This window comes from Malaya genurostris, chromosome 3 (assembly GCF_030247185.1).
Source record: "Malaya genurostris strain Urasoe2022 chromosome 3, Malgen_1.1, whole genome shotgun sequence".
Lineage (NCBI taxonomy): Eukaryota > Metazoa > Arthropoda > Insecta > Diptera > Culicidae > Malaya > Malaya genurostris.
The window spans coordinates 86,952,384-86,968,441 of NC_080572.1; the positions used below are offsets into that span (position 1 = coordinate 86,952,384).

Below are 16,058 nucleotides of genomic sequence, written 5' to 3' on the forward strand. Positions count from 1 at the left end.
AAATATCCATCAAACGGTCACAACAGCGAAGCGGTGCTACTTTTTTTTTAGACTGCTTCTCTGCCTATCTCTCTCTCTCTATCGGTGTTTGTATCGCGGATTGATGATGGCTACCGTATTGGTTCCTTCATTCGCGACGCCAATTAAATTATCTCCTTTTACACGAGCCGTTTGTTGGGTTTATGTTATTGCCATTCAATTGAATTCATCCGATGATCGGGGTGGATGGGTGGTTTCGAGTGGCGCGGAATAACACGACTATTTCCGTAGAAAAATCCACACGAATCGTGGGTCGTTTTTTTTATTAATGTAGAACTGCACCGATTCATCTAGTTGGATTATGACCAAATCTAGGTCTAGGCTGTTGAAAAGATTGACCTAGACCAGAAAAAAAACCCAACAGATGCATTCGATCGATCACATTTGACATACTCTTTCGACCAAATTCGATATTGGCGAAGGACACCAGTGATATCAAATCAAATCATTATGAAATTCAAATACCAAAGCATACTGGTGCTGCGTCCTTGCTAAACATTAAAAATACTAAATTGTCAGAATCATTTGTGCCATTAGTAATAATTACAGCTCTTTAGGAAAAGATCGTGTCTCGGTCGGTCGGGTCCAATTTATTTATTGAACTCTCCGCCGGTTAGCTAGTTCAATTCCGACCGAAAAGGAAACTCTTCTCAACCAAGTCATCTATCGATCTATCGGCGAACGAATTGCCTGGCTGGCCGGCCTGTTGATCAATCGAACGGCGCGACGGACAGGCACAGGCCAAGGCGAGATATGGTTGTTAAATCGATTTCGAAGTTTCCGAGGCAAAAGGTTTGAAATATCATTTCCATTTTCGGGATGAAGAATTGCTTGTGCCCTCCCACCCTCAACGACTCCTAATGCGGAATTGAATGGCGGTCACTGTGGTAACCATTATGCAATGCCTCCAAGTCACAGAGTACAATAATATGGAGTGCGGGGATAAAATATGACTGTCCCATTACAAAAACCCCGCGCGCGATGATCGATCAAAGCCACAAACGTGACGCGTTATTTGTTTTGATGAATCGGATATAATGAGAAAAAAAATGAGAACACCTCAAATGTACACCTATTTCGGGCATTAGTTTGTTTAGACAAGTGCGCCTTGAAGTGATTTGGCGGCATTTTGTTTTATTGAAGGCTGCGGCTGTGTGATGGAATTTCGAATATTTTATGTTCAAATAGCCGAAGGTGTTTTACAGCTGTAAACACTAATGATAGTGTATTACCGATTTCAGTTGCGATTTGTGCTGTATCTGAGTTTACTAGGAACAATTAAGTGATGAGTCCTTATCTAATGAAAGCAGAATGACTAGCAGAATACAACGGTTACGTCACAAACCCGTAAATTGATTATTTACCGAAACATGTTTGTGCAATTAATCATTACTTTACTCATGATTACATGAGTAAAATCATGGATATCATGAAAATGTTCATGCGAAATGAGTTATTGTTCATGATATGACAATATTCATGAAATCATAAATATAGGCATGATCTGATTAGAAAACACACGGAACGAAATCCGTTACTGCTGTTATGATTAAATAATCATGACATTAATCATTCTAACTTGTCATGAAACCATGAGCAATAAGTTTTTTCCCATGAAAATTAATCATGGTCCGAAAATACGTTACTTGAGAAATGTATTTCTTTCAGAGCTCGTAACTCTGATTTTCTACCCGGATATCACTTTGAACCCTCTTCCTCAAGTGATGTGATAGATTGCTTAATAGAGTAATGGTAAGGTAAGAAGCAGACATTGAAAAACAAGAGCTACTGAACTTTCGAAACGGAGCCTCGGAGACCCACAGTGCTATATACCATTCGACTCAGCTCGACGAGATCGGTAAATGTATGTATGTGCATTTTTCAAAAATTTTTTACAGCTCAATTTTCTCAGAGATGGCTGAACCGATTTCAACAAGTTTAGCCTCGTTTCTAGATCACTATTGGACTATTGATCAAGTTCAAAGATCAAATGAATGTCACTACTGAGTCTGGAGATATAATAGTATAAGTGACATAATCAGTAAAACACATTGCTTTTTACCGCCATTGATCAAATTCAAAGACCAAATAGCTGTCACTTCAGTTTTCGGAGATATAATGGTATAAATGACGTAACCGGTAAAAGGTGTTGTTTTTTTTACCGCCAAATTTTCTTAAATCGATTTTAACCAACTTAAAGCTACTATTGGATCATTGATCAAGTTCGAAAATCAAACGACAGTCTGATTCCGAATATATAATGGTATAAGTGACGTAACCGACGCAAAGTACTTATTTTCTTACCTCTCAAATTTCTCAGATATGACTGAGCCATTTTATACAATTATTAATAGCCAAAATCAACTGACTGTCACTTTCTGCTTTGGAGATATAATGGTATAAGTGAGGTAACCAACAAAACGCATTGTTTTCTACTGCACAATTTTTTCAGAGACGACTGAACCATTTCAAACAAACTTAGGCTAGTTTTCAAGCTCTTATTAGTTCGAAGTTCAACTGGCTGTCACTTCTGCTTCCGGAGATATAATGGTATAAGTGACGTAACCGAAAAACGCACGTTTTTCTTCTCCAAACTTCTCGAAGTTTATTATACTGCTTGGGTTTGTTTAAGAGATACTACTGAGTAATTTATCAAGTTGAAAGATTAAATGGCTGTCACTTCCGGTTCTAGAGATAAAACGTAACGTATCCGACTAACCGCACAATTTTACTCGGTGGTTTTGAAATGTTTCATAATTTCGCGGAGATACCTGAGTCGACTTCGAAAAACTTAGACTCGTTTGAAAGCTACTATTAGGTTGTTTTAGCCCCTAAATGCATACTGTTGCGTTTTGGCAACATAGCACTTTTCGTGAAATAAAACTTCAACGAATAAACTATTCTGAAAATAATTTATTCTTTGGTACTGTTATCATTTTGGTCGATGTGTAGAATATAAAGAATTTATGCCAAGAACAGTGATCACGCAATCGAACCTATGTTGTGTTTTTTCCTATCGATTCACCGATCCACTTCAGCGGAATGAGGATATTTCATATATCAAGACGATGTTCACCGTTTGACGGCCAAAATACTATTAAACTTTCTTCCAATCGAACACAATTAATTTACCTACTAAGTATCTAACTCGAGTAACAGTGTATGTGCGGAACAGCAGAAAATGGAATACAATGTTTATGGCAATCGTTTTACTGGTTTTACTACAGAAACATCGCGATTTACTATCAAATTCAACAAACAGTTTTTTGATGTGGAACACATCTTTATTTTCTATATAGGGGTGAAAATCAGAAGCTCAAGGAAAACTACACTTGGAAAGGTGGTCAGGTTTTAAACACAGCTCAGTCTATTTTGTATCAATTAATAATTTTATTTCATCATTTGATTGGAAATATTTCTAAGTTTCGATTTGAACGTATCAAGCCACGTATTTTCAATTATAGATTATTGAAATTTTGATTAGTAGCGAGCAGTGTCCTATTTTGTCTGCTAAAAATCTCCGGAATACCGGATTTTCCTGCCATAGACTACGGGTTTGAAGTAATAAGCGATATATCAAAGGAAAAGCATCGCTCTGATTGGTCAATCATGCAAAAGTGGAGTTGTTGGAAGCACGCGAATCCATAAATAGAAGCGAAATTATAGCTAACGTTTCAGTCCTACGCGTAGCATGCTAGAGGTAGGTTGTTGCTAGACAGCAAGACAAAAAGTGCCATAAAACGATTTGAAGCTTCAATTGGTATGGTATTTGAAGCTTCAATTGCAATGCTCTGCAATGGAAATTTGTCTCAAGATTTTTATGTCATTTGTAGTGAAATAGTCTTCGGAAAAGGCATGCTCTGCTACTTTCGACTTGAAATGGTGTGATAAACTTATAACAGAATTAAATGGTAATATTAAAAAATTTATCCTTGCACATTATGTTATTTTGCAGCATGCAACATATCATACTACATTTTATAGTATGCAAGAGCGTGTAATGTTGTAAAATTGCAAAAATTCGATTTTATAGGAATATGAATAAAAAAGTACGGGTGTGTAATGTCAGAGACATAACTGGATGTCTGATTTAATATATTGTTGTCCACTTTTCGTTTCTTGTTTTCTTTCTCTCCAATGCAAACGACCAGCAGCTGATGCAATCGTTCTTGCTTGAATTGAAACTAGCTTTGCGAACAAATCGACACATCCGCTTGCAGTGCAAAATAATGCCAAACTGAATCAATATTTCTTAAGAGGCTTTTTTTTACGTGATTTCGTTTGTAGCTTTTTCACAAATGGGCGGTTCCAACGGCCACACATATAGGCACTTATAGAATTTTGACGTCGATTATCTCATTTCGGATTTGCATATTTCATTGAAAAAAAAACTATCAAGATGCTGTACAGGATTCATTTCAGCCTTTTAGAAGCACCAAATTGTGCAATTCTCTACGTTATTTAGCACAGTTCGGAACATTTTTCTCGAACGATTCTCGCACAGCGAAAAGTGCACGAAACAAATCAAATTATTTTGGATTCTCACTAAACTGATCATTCGTTTTGCAAAGACGTGATCTTAATATTTCTTTAGATAACATTTAGAGCCATTAGAACGGCGAATTCTATATAATGTTGTCCACTTTTCGTTTTTCGTTTTCTTTCTCTCCAATGCAAACGACCAGCAGCTCTGTTGTATGATGCAATCGCTCTTGTTTGAGTTGTAACTAGCTTTGCGTACAAACTGCAACACATCCGCTCGCAGTGCCAAATGATGCGAAACTAGTTTAATGCGTCTTCTCGCCTTGACGACCGGAAGGTAAATGAGAAATACGACCTGAGCGTTTGAGGTTTTTAACCACGCAGAAGGTGCGCTCTCCGATGCCGCGTTTTCAATGCGTCTTCTCGCCCCGATGTCTGCTTCCATCCAATGCACAAGAAGAAATGATCGATTTTCGATTTTACGGTTCCCTTTTTATAACGTTCAGTTGAAGATATGTGCCTGACTACCTCAAAATCGTCGTCCTTGTGCGAAAAACCCAAGCAAAAGTAAAGAGTTTTCCGCGTTGTTTCAAAATGTTCAGAAAACTTAATTTTTGAGTTGTTTGTGGTTATCTCACACTGTTCAAAATATTATCCTAAATTTCTGATCATATTTTTGATGAAATAGTGAAAGAATTATGCTGCTGCCATTAATACAAGTCGAGATATTCACGATTAAGTTCTGCCCATTCTTCCATATGGCTAATTTTGAAAAGGCGCCCCATAATAAAGTAATTCGTATTCACGAGAAAAGCAAATAAATAAAAAAAGTAAATAGTCTTTCAAACATCGTTTTTGCTTTTCTAAACTTTAATTTGTTTTCTTATGAAAAATCATTTTTGAATGATTTTTCATAAGAAAACAAACTTGTATTTAAGGGTTATTGAGCTCACAATACTAATAACCGAGAATATAATCTTACACATGTTTCAATGAGACTATTTAATTGGCAAGAGAAAGGTATTGTCCTACCACTAGGTTGATTAAGCAAGGTTATTTAGGCATTTTTTTTTACTTTTTGTCATAATTTTATTCATCTGTATTTTCTTCTACTTTGTTTTCTCGTTGGCAGAGTTGAAAAGTAAAAAGAGTAAGAACACAGTAGAAAAATTTAAAAAAGCCAGATATCACCAACACATACGGATTTCCATGATTTTTTTTGCCATTTTCAAAAATCTGAAATGAATAAACCATTCAACGCGTATGTAGAAAAATTTGGAAACATAAAAACGTCTATTGAATATAAATATGGCACAATACAAAACATAGACGTTCATTCAACCAGACCCTCGAGATACGATAGTTGAGAAAAATTATGCCCCATCAACTCGTGACCACCCCGTTGATATCGCAATCAATGTTAATAATTGTGTAACATCAATCTCCTCACCTCAAACCCACCCCTCTCCCCTCGCTCGACAACAATAAACAAATCTTTCCATATATGTATTTAATGAGCCATGTTTGTTCGACCTCGAATCCACCAACGACGGTAGCATAAATCGTGCACTACTAGATCATGACACGGCTATTAGAAGATATTCTAGCTCCTATTTTGCGAATGCTATTTGCGGCACCACTACCATTGCCATTTCCATCGCCCGCAGTCACCATCACCAGCAGCAGCAAAAGCCGAGAAGCTACGGTATTATCACTGGATTATTGACAGAAAAAATGATTTAATTGGTAATTTATTCGTATTTTATTGAAATCTGTTTGAAAAAATGACAGGTAATTGAATATTCAGTGGTTCCAATCCGAATGGCAATTTTTAGATTGTCGTTGGGCAAGCGAAGAACGTAATTTAGTGGAAAGATTATTCATACTTTTCGTCCTTGATATTTGAAGTTTGCAACATTGGCACTGTGGTGTAGTTTTTTCCACGTTTTCGCAAAACATGATCGCTGGAAATCGCCCTCCAAACCAAACAGATGTTTACCGTTGAACTTTTCCACCTACAACATTCAAAGTGGCGGTCAAATTGCTTTGATGGGACGTCATCCAAAGAGGGCTAGGTAAGCGCACGGGGGAACCACTGCGAACGTGAGCTCCGAGGCATGTAAACTATTCCAAGTATTGTCGTTGTTGCTAACACCAGCGCATCCGGGGATAGGACCGCAATGCTGACGGTGCTGGCGTTGTCGTTGAATAGGTCATGTAAAGAAGTTGTAAACACTGAATGGAACGCGTGTAGCCCCGGGCTACTCGGGGCTATAGGAAAAAAAAACAATAAAGCGAAGAACCACTGCGCCTCGTTGGACGACTGTACGGTCGACCATATGGCGGGGCAGTAAATGATGTGGAACGAAATATTAATTTCTTGATAGTGGGCTTCAATAGCCCTATGGAGGAGCGAACGGAGGCGGAAAATAAATTGTAGATGTCCAATTCGGGAGTGAGCCCTTTTGTGGTATCTATCTGTCAAGGGTGGCAGTGCTGCCAGGTTGAAGAAAATCTTTCCGTACACATAGGTATGTATAGCGTCAAATGTTTAAAGGATTAGAGTCAAAACTGAAACTTCTACTAGAACGAGTTTACCTTGGCACGCTTGGAATCCTGGGCACCCATGCGCAGATATCCGATCTCGGTCGTTTTGACATCACGATTCTGCCGAATCATGTTGTCCGCTTGGGCTTGTTCCTCGGCTCGCGTCAACGTGGTGATCTTGCGAACAATATGAGTCGTCATCCGTCGATGACCATCAGATGCTCGCTGGGATGTGCTCGTCGTTTCCATTGTGTTCCCGAGGACCTCGGTCGTAAGGCGCTTGTTGCGTGTAACTTCGGCTACAACGTTACCATTACCGACGGTAACCGGTGATGATGCCGCCATCAGTTCGTTCCCGTAGCTCATGGACGACGGCAGAGCCTTCCAGTGGTCACGATTCATAGCGCCAATTACCTCCGGGAGCTCGGTGACGGTTGCTTCAATCACTTTTTCGTTCATGATCTCGTGTCGAAATCGTACATTACTATCATCCAAATTGGTCGTAATTGCAGGTCCTTTCCGACTGGACGTACTGCTGCGCGAATTGGACCGGCTAACCAACGCGCTGGACGGTTGATAACTGTGATCATGCTCACGCCGTGCCTTCATAAACACTCGTCCCCGGGGACGAAACTCGTCATCGATTTTGTACATTTCGCTCGCTCGCGCACTTTCCTTTCAACTCGAGTCACTTCACCACTCACGTCGTTTTTTACCGTTCTACCAGTCGAATTGATTCTGCATTCGTTTCAAATTCCGAAAATTATCACAATGTATCTATTATCAGCGCAAAACATAAACACAAATCAATAATAATGTAACAACAAAAAAAAACACACCAACACACACCGGTGCAGAATTTGCACTGTCACGACAGTGCGAACTACACACAAAGCAAGAAGCGTTCAAACAAAACTCCTACTACGGCTTCCCGGCACCCCGTGTACCAACCAACCAACCGGACGGACGGATCAACCGACACCGCTCGTGACCAGTCAACTCTAACCGGCGAACGGTGCAGCGGCAAAACTTCCAAAATCGGTTCGCAACGGTTCGCGTATTTTTAGTACACCACCACCGACCGACCGGCATAGTTGGAATGCAGCATATGTTGAGGTTAAATTTTCGCTTTTTGCAGCTCACATCCGACTGTTCGAGCAGTCGAATGGCGGAAGTTTAACGGTACCTCTCGAACCTAACTTTGACCAAGGTTCGCGTTTTTTAATTGAACACCAATGCCGGTTGTGCTTCGATGCATTTGACACATTCTCGGACCAGAGTTTTGGGGAACTAACGAAAGGTGGAAGCATTAGTCATTTTTCTATTGTGATTTGAAAAATCGCAGATGGCATCACAGTGAGAACATTAATCGACTAACGCATGTTCAAACGGTTTGACAAGCATGAAATTGGCAACCGGGTTGATGATGATGACTAGGAGAAATAAAATTTGCAATGCATTCGGGCAGCTATAATTTTCTCAAATACGAGAATGCTTAGAGAAGCAGAAGACGATCACCGATGCCAGACTGAAATGTTATTGGTTTTACCGCAAGGCTCAACTAGCAGCTCAATTTGTAGGCGGAACGAGTGTGTGTGTATGTTATCCCGATCCGATCTCCGGTTCTGGTATTTCAGGATGATTGGTTCAATCAAATTACGAAAAAAAACTTTGAATGCAAAAACCAGATAAAAACATTTGTTTCCGAAGAATTGGCTAAGTTTTTATCCAGTTCAAGCATTCAAAGTTTTTGTGTCCGGTTTTTGCAAAAACAAAAGATGTTTTGAAAACGATTTTTGCATTGCAAATTTCGCATTGAAAAGTCCGGGTTTGGTTTTTCCACTCAATGTTTTTATCTAGTTTCTGTATTCAAAAATGTTAAACCGGATTTTACAACTTACGTTACACTTATCCAATTTTTACATGCAGCCGTTCAAATGAAAGGGCTCAAGATCTAAAAAAACGTTCTGAATTTTATATCAATCCGACTTTCGGTTCCAGGCATACAGAGTGATATGTGCAAAAATTTCATTTTCAATGGTGTTTTTTACAAATGATAATAAAACCGGTTGCCCAATCTTCTAGAATGCCAAGCAAATGGGTAAACAAACTCATTTCGACAATACCGATTCGCAGATAGTGATTAATAAAAACTCCAAAATAGAACTTGCTTCGATTTGTCTGTGACGATAAGACCGATTTCCACGAACTTGGATTAAAATGAAAGATCTCCTGAGTCCGAAGATTGCCCGTAGAAATTTTATTCGGATCCGACATCGGAATTAAAATGTGAATAATAATAATAATTCTCAACCGGTCAACCGGTTTTTCACAAACTTAGATTCAAATTAAAGGTGGTCATGGTCACAAAATTTGGTGGCTGCGAAATTTCAGATGGATACGATTTCCAGTTTCGAAATTATGGGGTAATGGGGTGTAATGGGTGTTAAAACTCACGAACTTTCATTTAAAATAGAGAGATAAAATTCACGAAAAAATTCAAAACTGATAGGTTTTGTAAGTTTATAATTTTACTTGTCTAATCCAATAGCGTAAAATAGTAATTAAATTATTCTCAGTTCGCTTTCACATTTCATCCAAGTCAGTCGAAATAACAAAACCGCTTACGTTCGGGACGGAAGAAACCAAATACAGTATTGTGTAGTGAACAATAGAACGACCTCGAAATGAGTGAACCAAACGAACAAAAGCTACCGCCGACACGAAAGAATACAATGTTGTTGACTTCAGGCAGTGCAAAATTCGACCTTCGATACGAGAACTTGAAGGTTTGCTTAAGGAGCAAATGCATCTTGACATTAAACGTGTGCATTTACTTCAATGCAATAAGACAAATAATGTTGTTCACATCCAGTTTTACAAATAGTTGGATGTAATTCAATTCGCAAAAGACAATAATAATGTGCATTATGTGGAGCACGAGAACATTAAGTACAACATTTCAGTATATATTGAAGATAGTGCTATAGAAGTGCGTGTACATGATCTTCCCTCAAGCGTCACCGATTCATATATTCGCAAAATTATGTCCCAATACGGAGAGATTCTCTCTATCGGAAAAGAAAAGTGGAAGAACTTTTTCCCCGGTATTCTAAATGACGTACATTCTTATGTGATTTTCGGTCAGGATACAAGAATCCCGTGCAGATCACTTGTTACCTATGACAATCAGATGGCCACATGTCAATATTGCCAAAAAGCTGTTCACTACGGTAAGCCATGTGATAAACTGGACAAGGAGACAACCACACCAAAGGACAACGGTGCTTCCTTCACACCAACCCCAAGCAATCCCAGTACATCTGTGACAGCCACCAACAACAATGAAACATTCCCTGCAACGAAACCATCAGTATCCCTATAGAACAAAGTACACCAGCTGCAGGTAACAACTTACCCTCCAACCAACCAGCAACTGCAACCAATGAACAACAATGCGCATCTACAGCAACTCTCAACGAGCCCAAGACTACGATCAACAAGGAAAACGAAAAGAAAACGGAAATCGCACACAACACCGACGATGAAGCAATGGATGATGAGATAAGCCGCGAACAAAGTGACCCCCGATTCTCGTTGGATGGAAATGAAAACTCATCTTCCCCTAGAAAAAGGGTGACAACGAGATCCAACAGCAAAAAAAAAATTAATTAACAAAAATGTATGCCAATCGGCCACGTAAAGCTTTTACTCAAAAAGCCAGAATAAAAATTTTATTATATAAAAAAAAATTATTGTGAAATGGAATTTGCATCAATTTCGCATATTACCAGTAACGAAAGAGGCATCAAAGGAAAGATCAATTACATCCCAACTAAATTCCTGTTCGTGATTTCTGATTTCGTAGTTTATGATTTTAATTTGACAGTGTTAAGTTTCCGGTTTGTGGTTTCTGATCTCGGGTCTCTGTTTTCCAACTTCTGATTCACAGTTATTAGTTTCTGGTCTTTAGTTTCGGTTTCTGATTTCTTGTTTCTGGTCCTTGTTTTTGGTTCACAGTATCTGGTGGTTTCTAGTAGGATATGTTTTTCAAGTTCTGTTTCTAGTTCTTAGTTTCGGCTTTTCAATTTATGATTCCTAGTGAGTGCATAATTTCATAGTTTTCTATCTTTAATTTACCATTTGAAGTATTTCATTATCACTTTTTGATTATCAGTTGTTAATTTTTTGCGTTTTTCGTACCTTGTTTCCAAATTCTGATTTTCAGTTGCTCTTGTTTCTAAGATGCTGCTTTCAAATCGTTTATTTCTGGTTACAGGAATTCGGTTTCAAATTTTTTAATTATTGAATTATAGTTTCTGAGTGTCAGTTCCAAGTATCCAGTACACTAGTTCCTGTTCGGCTGCTAGTTGTTTTAGCTTCCAGATCATGTCTTATATGTTTTCGTTGGTGATTTCTGATTTTTGGTTTCCAGTGTTTAGTTTATGATTAGTAATTTCTAGTTACAAATTTCTAGTTTCTAGTGTAATTCTAACTTCTAATTTTTAGTTTCTTGTGTCAACATTCTGGACTTTGAAAGGACTAGAGTCCACTAGGAGATTAATAGTATCTCATCCTTATGCTTCTCCGAAAAGGATGAGCCAGGATGGCATCGTATAGCGTTCCACGGCAAACAATTTAGCCATGAATTCACCCTACTAGGTTTCAGCTCCCATGTCGTCAAAGGCGGCAATTCCAAGAGTCTTATATCTACTACTTTCAATTATCAGACCTTTTTGGATTTTTCATCTGGTTGCTCTGTTTCACTAAAGACTGTCCCAGAAAGTATGGACGCAACCAAAAACCGCGGCCATTTCGCAATGGTTCAGAATTTGTCAATTTTTATGGCTGCGTCCTGTTGTTTACACTCTTCTCTAACCACTTGTGCAGTTGTTTATTCGTTTTCATTAGTTTGTTTCGAAATGTGTGGACTTTCAGCACAACAACGTCGAAAAATAGTGTACAAATGGTGCACAGAACGCGGACTGTTACTGAGAAAGATAGCAAAAATGGAAGGAGTAAGTGAAAAAGTCGTGAGAAATGCAATCAGGAAGTTCGGTGAGGATAACACCTTTGAGGATAAAACGAAAACGGGTCGAAAAAAAGGTTCTGCTAAAGGATGTGGCCAAAAACGTGGGCACTTCGAAGTGAAATGTTCTTCGTGCTAAAGAACGTTTGAATCTTCGAACCTACAAGAAGCAGAAACAACCAAAACGTAGTCCGAAACAAGAAGCATTGATCAGGCCGAGGGTTCGAAAGCTATCCAATACGATTCTTGCTGGAAATTTGAACTGCATAATCATGGACGACGAAACCTACGTGAAACTCGATTACAGATCCTTGCCGGGACCACAATATTATACGGTACGAGAAGGGCAAGCGTTAAACCAGTCCGAGACATCGATTGAAGTCGAAAAATTTGGTAAGAAAGCTAAGGTCTGGCAAGCAATTTGTAGCTGCGGTAAGATTTCGAAACCCTTCATCACCACTGCTTCAATGAACAGCGAAATATACATCAAGGAATGTTAACAAAAACGACTTCTACCCATGATTCGATGCCACAAGGATCCTGTTGTCTTCTGGCCAGATCTTGCTTCTTGCCACTAATCGAAATCAACGGTAGATTGGTATGTCACTTTCGTCCCAAAAGACATGAATCCACCAAATTGCCCACAACTTCGACCAATTGAGGAATTTTTGGCATTAACGAAGGCACATCTTAGGAAACATGTCTCGGCAGCCGAAACCATTCAACAGTTCGAAAAAGATTGGAAAAAAGTGTCAAAACTTGTCGCCAAGAAGTCTGTACGGAATTTAATGAGAAACGTTCGCAAGAAGGTGCGCCAGCTAGTCTACAATGGCTAAGTAGCAAATGTTGAGAATAATATTCTGTTGTTGTAGTCTAATATTATCAGTATATCGAATAAAATTTGAATATCTAACACTTGTGAAGTATTTAAAGCGAAATCAAAGTGCGTCCATACTTTCTGGAACAGTCTTTAAAATATCTTTTTGGTCAACACATGGTTTTTATAAACTATGTTTAATAGCAATTCATCGAGTTTTCCGCTACAGTAATGTATATTTTTTATGATTGTATGTCGTTTTTGTTAGGTTATATTCTATTTTTAGTGGTTTTCATTGGTGGCTCTTATCTACAGACACAGTCGTTTAGAGATGGATGCGTTAATTTAAATCTACAATCTAATTCATTGAAAAATTAATGCATTCAAATTTAGTTTTACATCGATGATGGTTTTCAATAAAATTTTCGATTCAACTGATGTCTATTTCATAGTACCATCAATTTACATGTCGAAAGAATTTCATTATGTTTTCTATGTAAGATTAGTGTTGTTGTTATTGTCAAAATGCAAATTTGATGTGTGGCAAAACTCGGCACAACTCTTCTTACGAACCGAATTCCAATTCAATTCAAAAACTAATATTTCGGAACGAATTTTACGAGTGAGCATCGAAAATCTACTCACCAAATCCGTTCCAATAATACTCACATTGTGAGAGCTTTCGAGGAATATCGATAAATCGGAAGTCCACAGATAAAAATATTTGGAAAATTTACATCTATTTCCTACACATATTTGGAGCAGGTAATTAAACATAAAATTACTTTACAATTCTGTACGTTTCAATACAATTGAATCGTAAAATAAGCGTTAATTGAAAGATACAGTTATATTTATTGAAAATCCAACGCAATCCAATTTAGTTTTACATCGATGAAGGTTTTCAATCAAAATTTCGATTCAACCCTTGTCTATTCCATGTTACTATTGATTTACATCTCGTGTAAATTTCATTATTTCTTTCTGTGTCGCTATCATGTATTTTAGAACCACTACAAACAACATTTTTCGGTATCAAGTCATCCCATCCGTTCCGAAAATTTCATTATGATTGGGGTTTTACAATATTGATTACAAACAAATATTTACGAAACAAATTTCAAATAACGTGAACGTTTCTTTATGTAAGCTTTTTTATAAGCTGATAAGATTTACGAAACCCACTTTGATTCGTAAATGACCACAAAACAACATTACACATTTTACAGATGATCTTAATCTACACACGACGCAATTCATAAAAATCTAACTTGTCAATTACGGAAAATTTCATTTATAGACACCAACTATTAGTAAAGCCGATGGCTGCTACAGTGGTTTAGTCTCTTAACGGACGTACTTTGCGATCTAACGATTCTCGGTTCAAATTGCGATCACCACAAATTTGTCATTTATTTTTCTCTCAACTGAAACCATGTGATGCCAAAAAAAAAAAGATTTAAAATCACAGGATATTTTCGTACTATGAAAGTTCGGGTGATTCTATTTGGATCAGCGCGAATTTTTAACTGGCGGAAAATCAATTTTCTAAGTTGTCTTATCAACGGGTTATCTTTCTGTGGCACCTGTTCCTCTTAGTGTTGCATACAAATATGTGACAGGCCCACGGGAACTTGTCCTTTGTATCTCTGATAAAACCCAATGTATTTCCGCGCAGCTGTAACATGTGTTTTGGGACTTAGAGTAACAGCTTTATCACAATAAAAGAAAGACAAATCATATAACGACCATGAGCAAAAGTGTCGCAAACAAAACACTGTTTGGGTCTCTAATCGATTTTCGTTTCGTAACTTCTTCTACAAAAGTCTGATCGTTTTGCGGTTTACGAAGATTTGTTTCAGAGTTGAAATTCCTACAAAAATAATACATTGACTTAGTTTTTAGGGCTTTCAGGATAAGCACCAGACAATTTATTTTTGAAACGCGTGTGTACAGCGATATACTTTCTCTCATAGAGTGAAAATTTTGCGTAGTTCCTGTAGAGCCTTCATGGAACACGAAATATTAACTGAAGCTGTGACCAAAGCTCTGACAAACTCTAATGATATTCCTGGCCAGAATAGAATATTGCAAAGGGGCACATACTAAAATTTGATCCATTTCAATTAGTATTAAACATCATATAAAGCAGTATCAAATCCACTAGCACTTCTTCTTTCACACTGTCACCACAATGTGATCAAAATGGAAAACAGGTCAGTCGAGCTCAGTGACACAAAACGCCATGGTCGTTAACAAACATTAGTTGGAAAACTTAAGGAAACGATTCAAAACCAATGGGTTATTCATTTTAAGTTACATAATAAAACTGTGTCTTAATGAAAAAAAAATAAAGAAGATGTGCTCGGAACGCTCGGGTGTACAAACAAACATTGACAGTGAAGGGGACAGCAGTCGGTCGGCACAACCCGGTAATCGAATGACCACATTCGGTTGGATGACTGCTTCGAGCTCAATGGTGTTTCATATGAATCAGGTGGTGAAATCAGAGTAAAACGTACCCATAGTGAGTTCTGAACGGGGAAAAGATTCACCCATCACATTTTGCAGTATCGTTTGTACTGAAATGAAAATAGGATTTGTCATTTTCCGATTGTACCAATTTGAATAATATCAGGAAAAAATAGTTTGGACCACTTCAACAGGCAGGTCTAGATCAATTTCGGAGACACGAAGTATGCAAAGTGGTATTTAGTGACAAAATCTACACGTTCAAAAAGTTACGAAGAGGGAGGGGGAGTTGGAGCAAAATTTACCAGTAAATCCAATCAGATCTTGTGAAATTAATTCTGCGTAGAATCAAGAAATACGCAACCTTACCGACCGAAAATTCATATTTAAATTATAAGTATTATGTTTTGCGTGAATTCCTAGAATTGAAATTATAACTCGTCAATAATGCCAAATAAGTAAAAAGCCTTCTAAATTTGGTTCAAAACTGCTTCAATTTATAGGATATGCTAGTTTCTTACCAAACGAGCCGATTTTAGCTATACCGTTTCCCAGCTCCCGAGTCCACAGGTACCGAAAATAATGGTCGAAAACTTTAAAACGGAATTCTCTTCATTTTCTCAGAAACAGCTCAGTCGATTTTCACAAACTTAGACTCAAATGAAGGAGTAA

At 37.9% G+C, this 16,058-nt stretch overlaps 1 protein-coding gene across 48 annotated transcripts in view; it reads right to left on the reverse strand.

Moving 5' to 3' along the window:
- The window catches only part of LOC131437101 (dystonin), a 531,610-nt gene that overhangs the window by 129,420 nt on the left and 386,132 nt on the right, over positions 1-16,058 (reverse strand). For 8 of the 48 annotated variants that reach the window (XM_058606242.1, XM_058606232.1, XM_058606231.1 and 5 more), the window contains exon 2: positions 7,120-7,845. The exons of the other annotated variants lie outside the window; for them this stretch is intronic. In XM_058606242.1, the coding sequence (XP_058462225.1) occupies positions 7,120-7,722 (603 nt within the window). In that variant the 5' untranslated portion in view covers positions 7,723-7,845. The remainder of the gene's footprint in view (positions 1-7,119; positions 7,846-16,058) is intronic. 48 annotated transcript variants of the gene reach the window in all.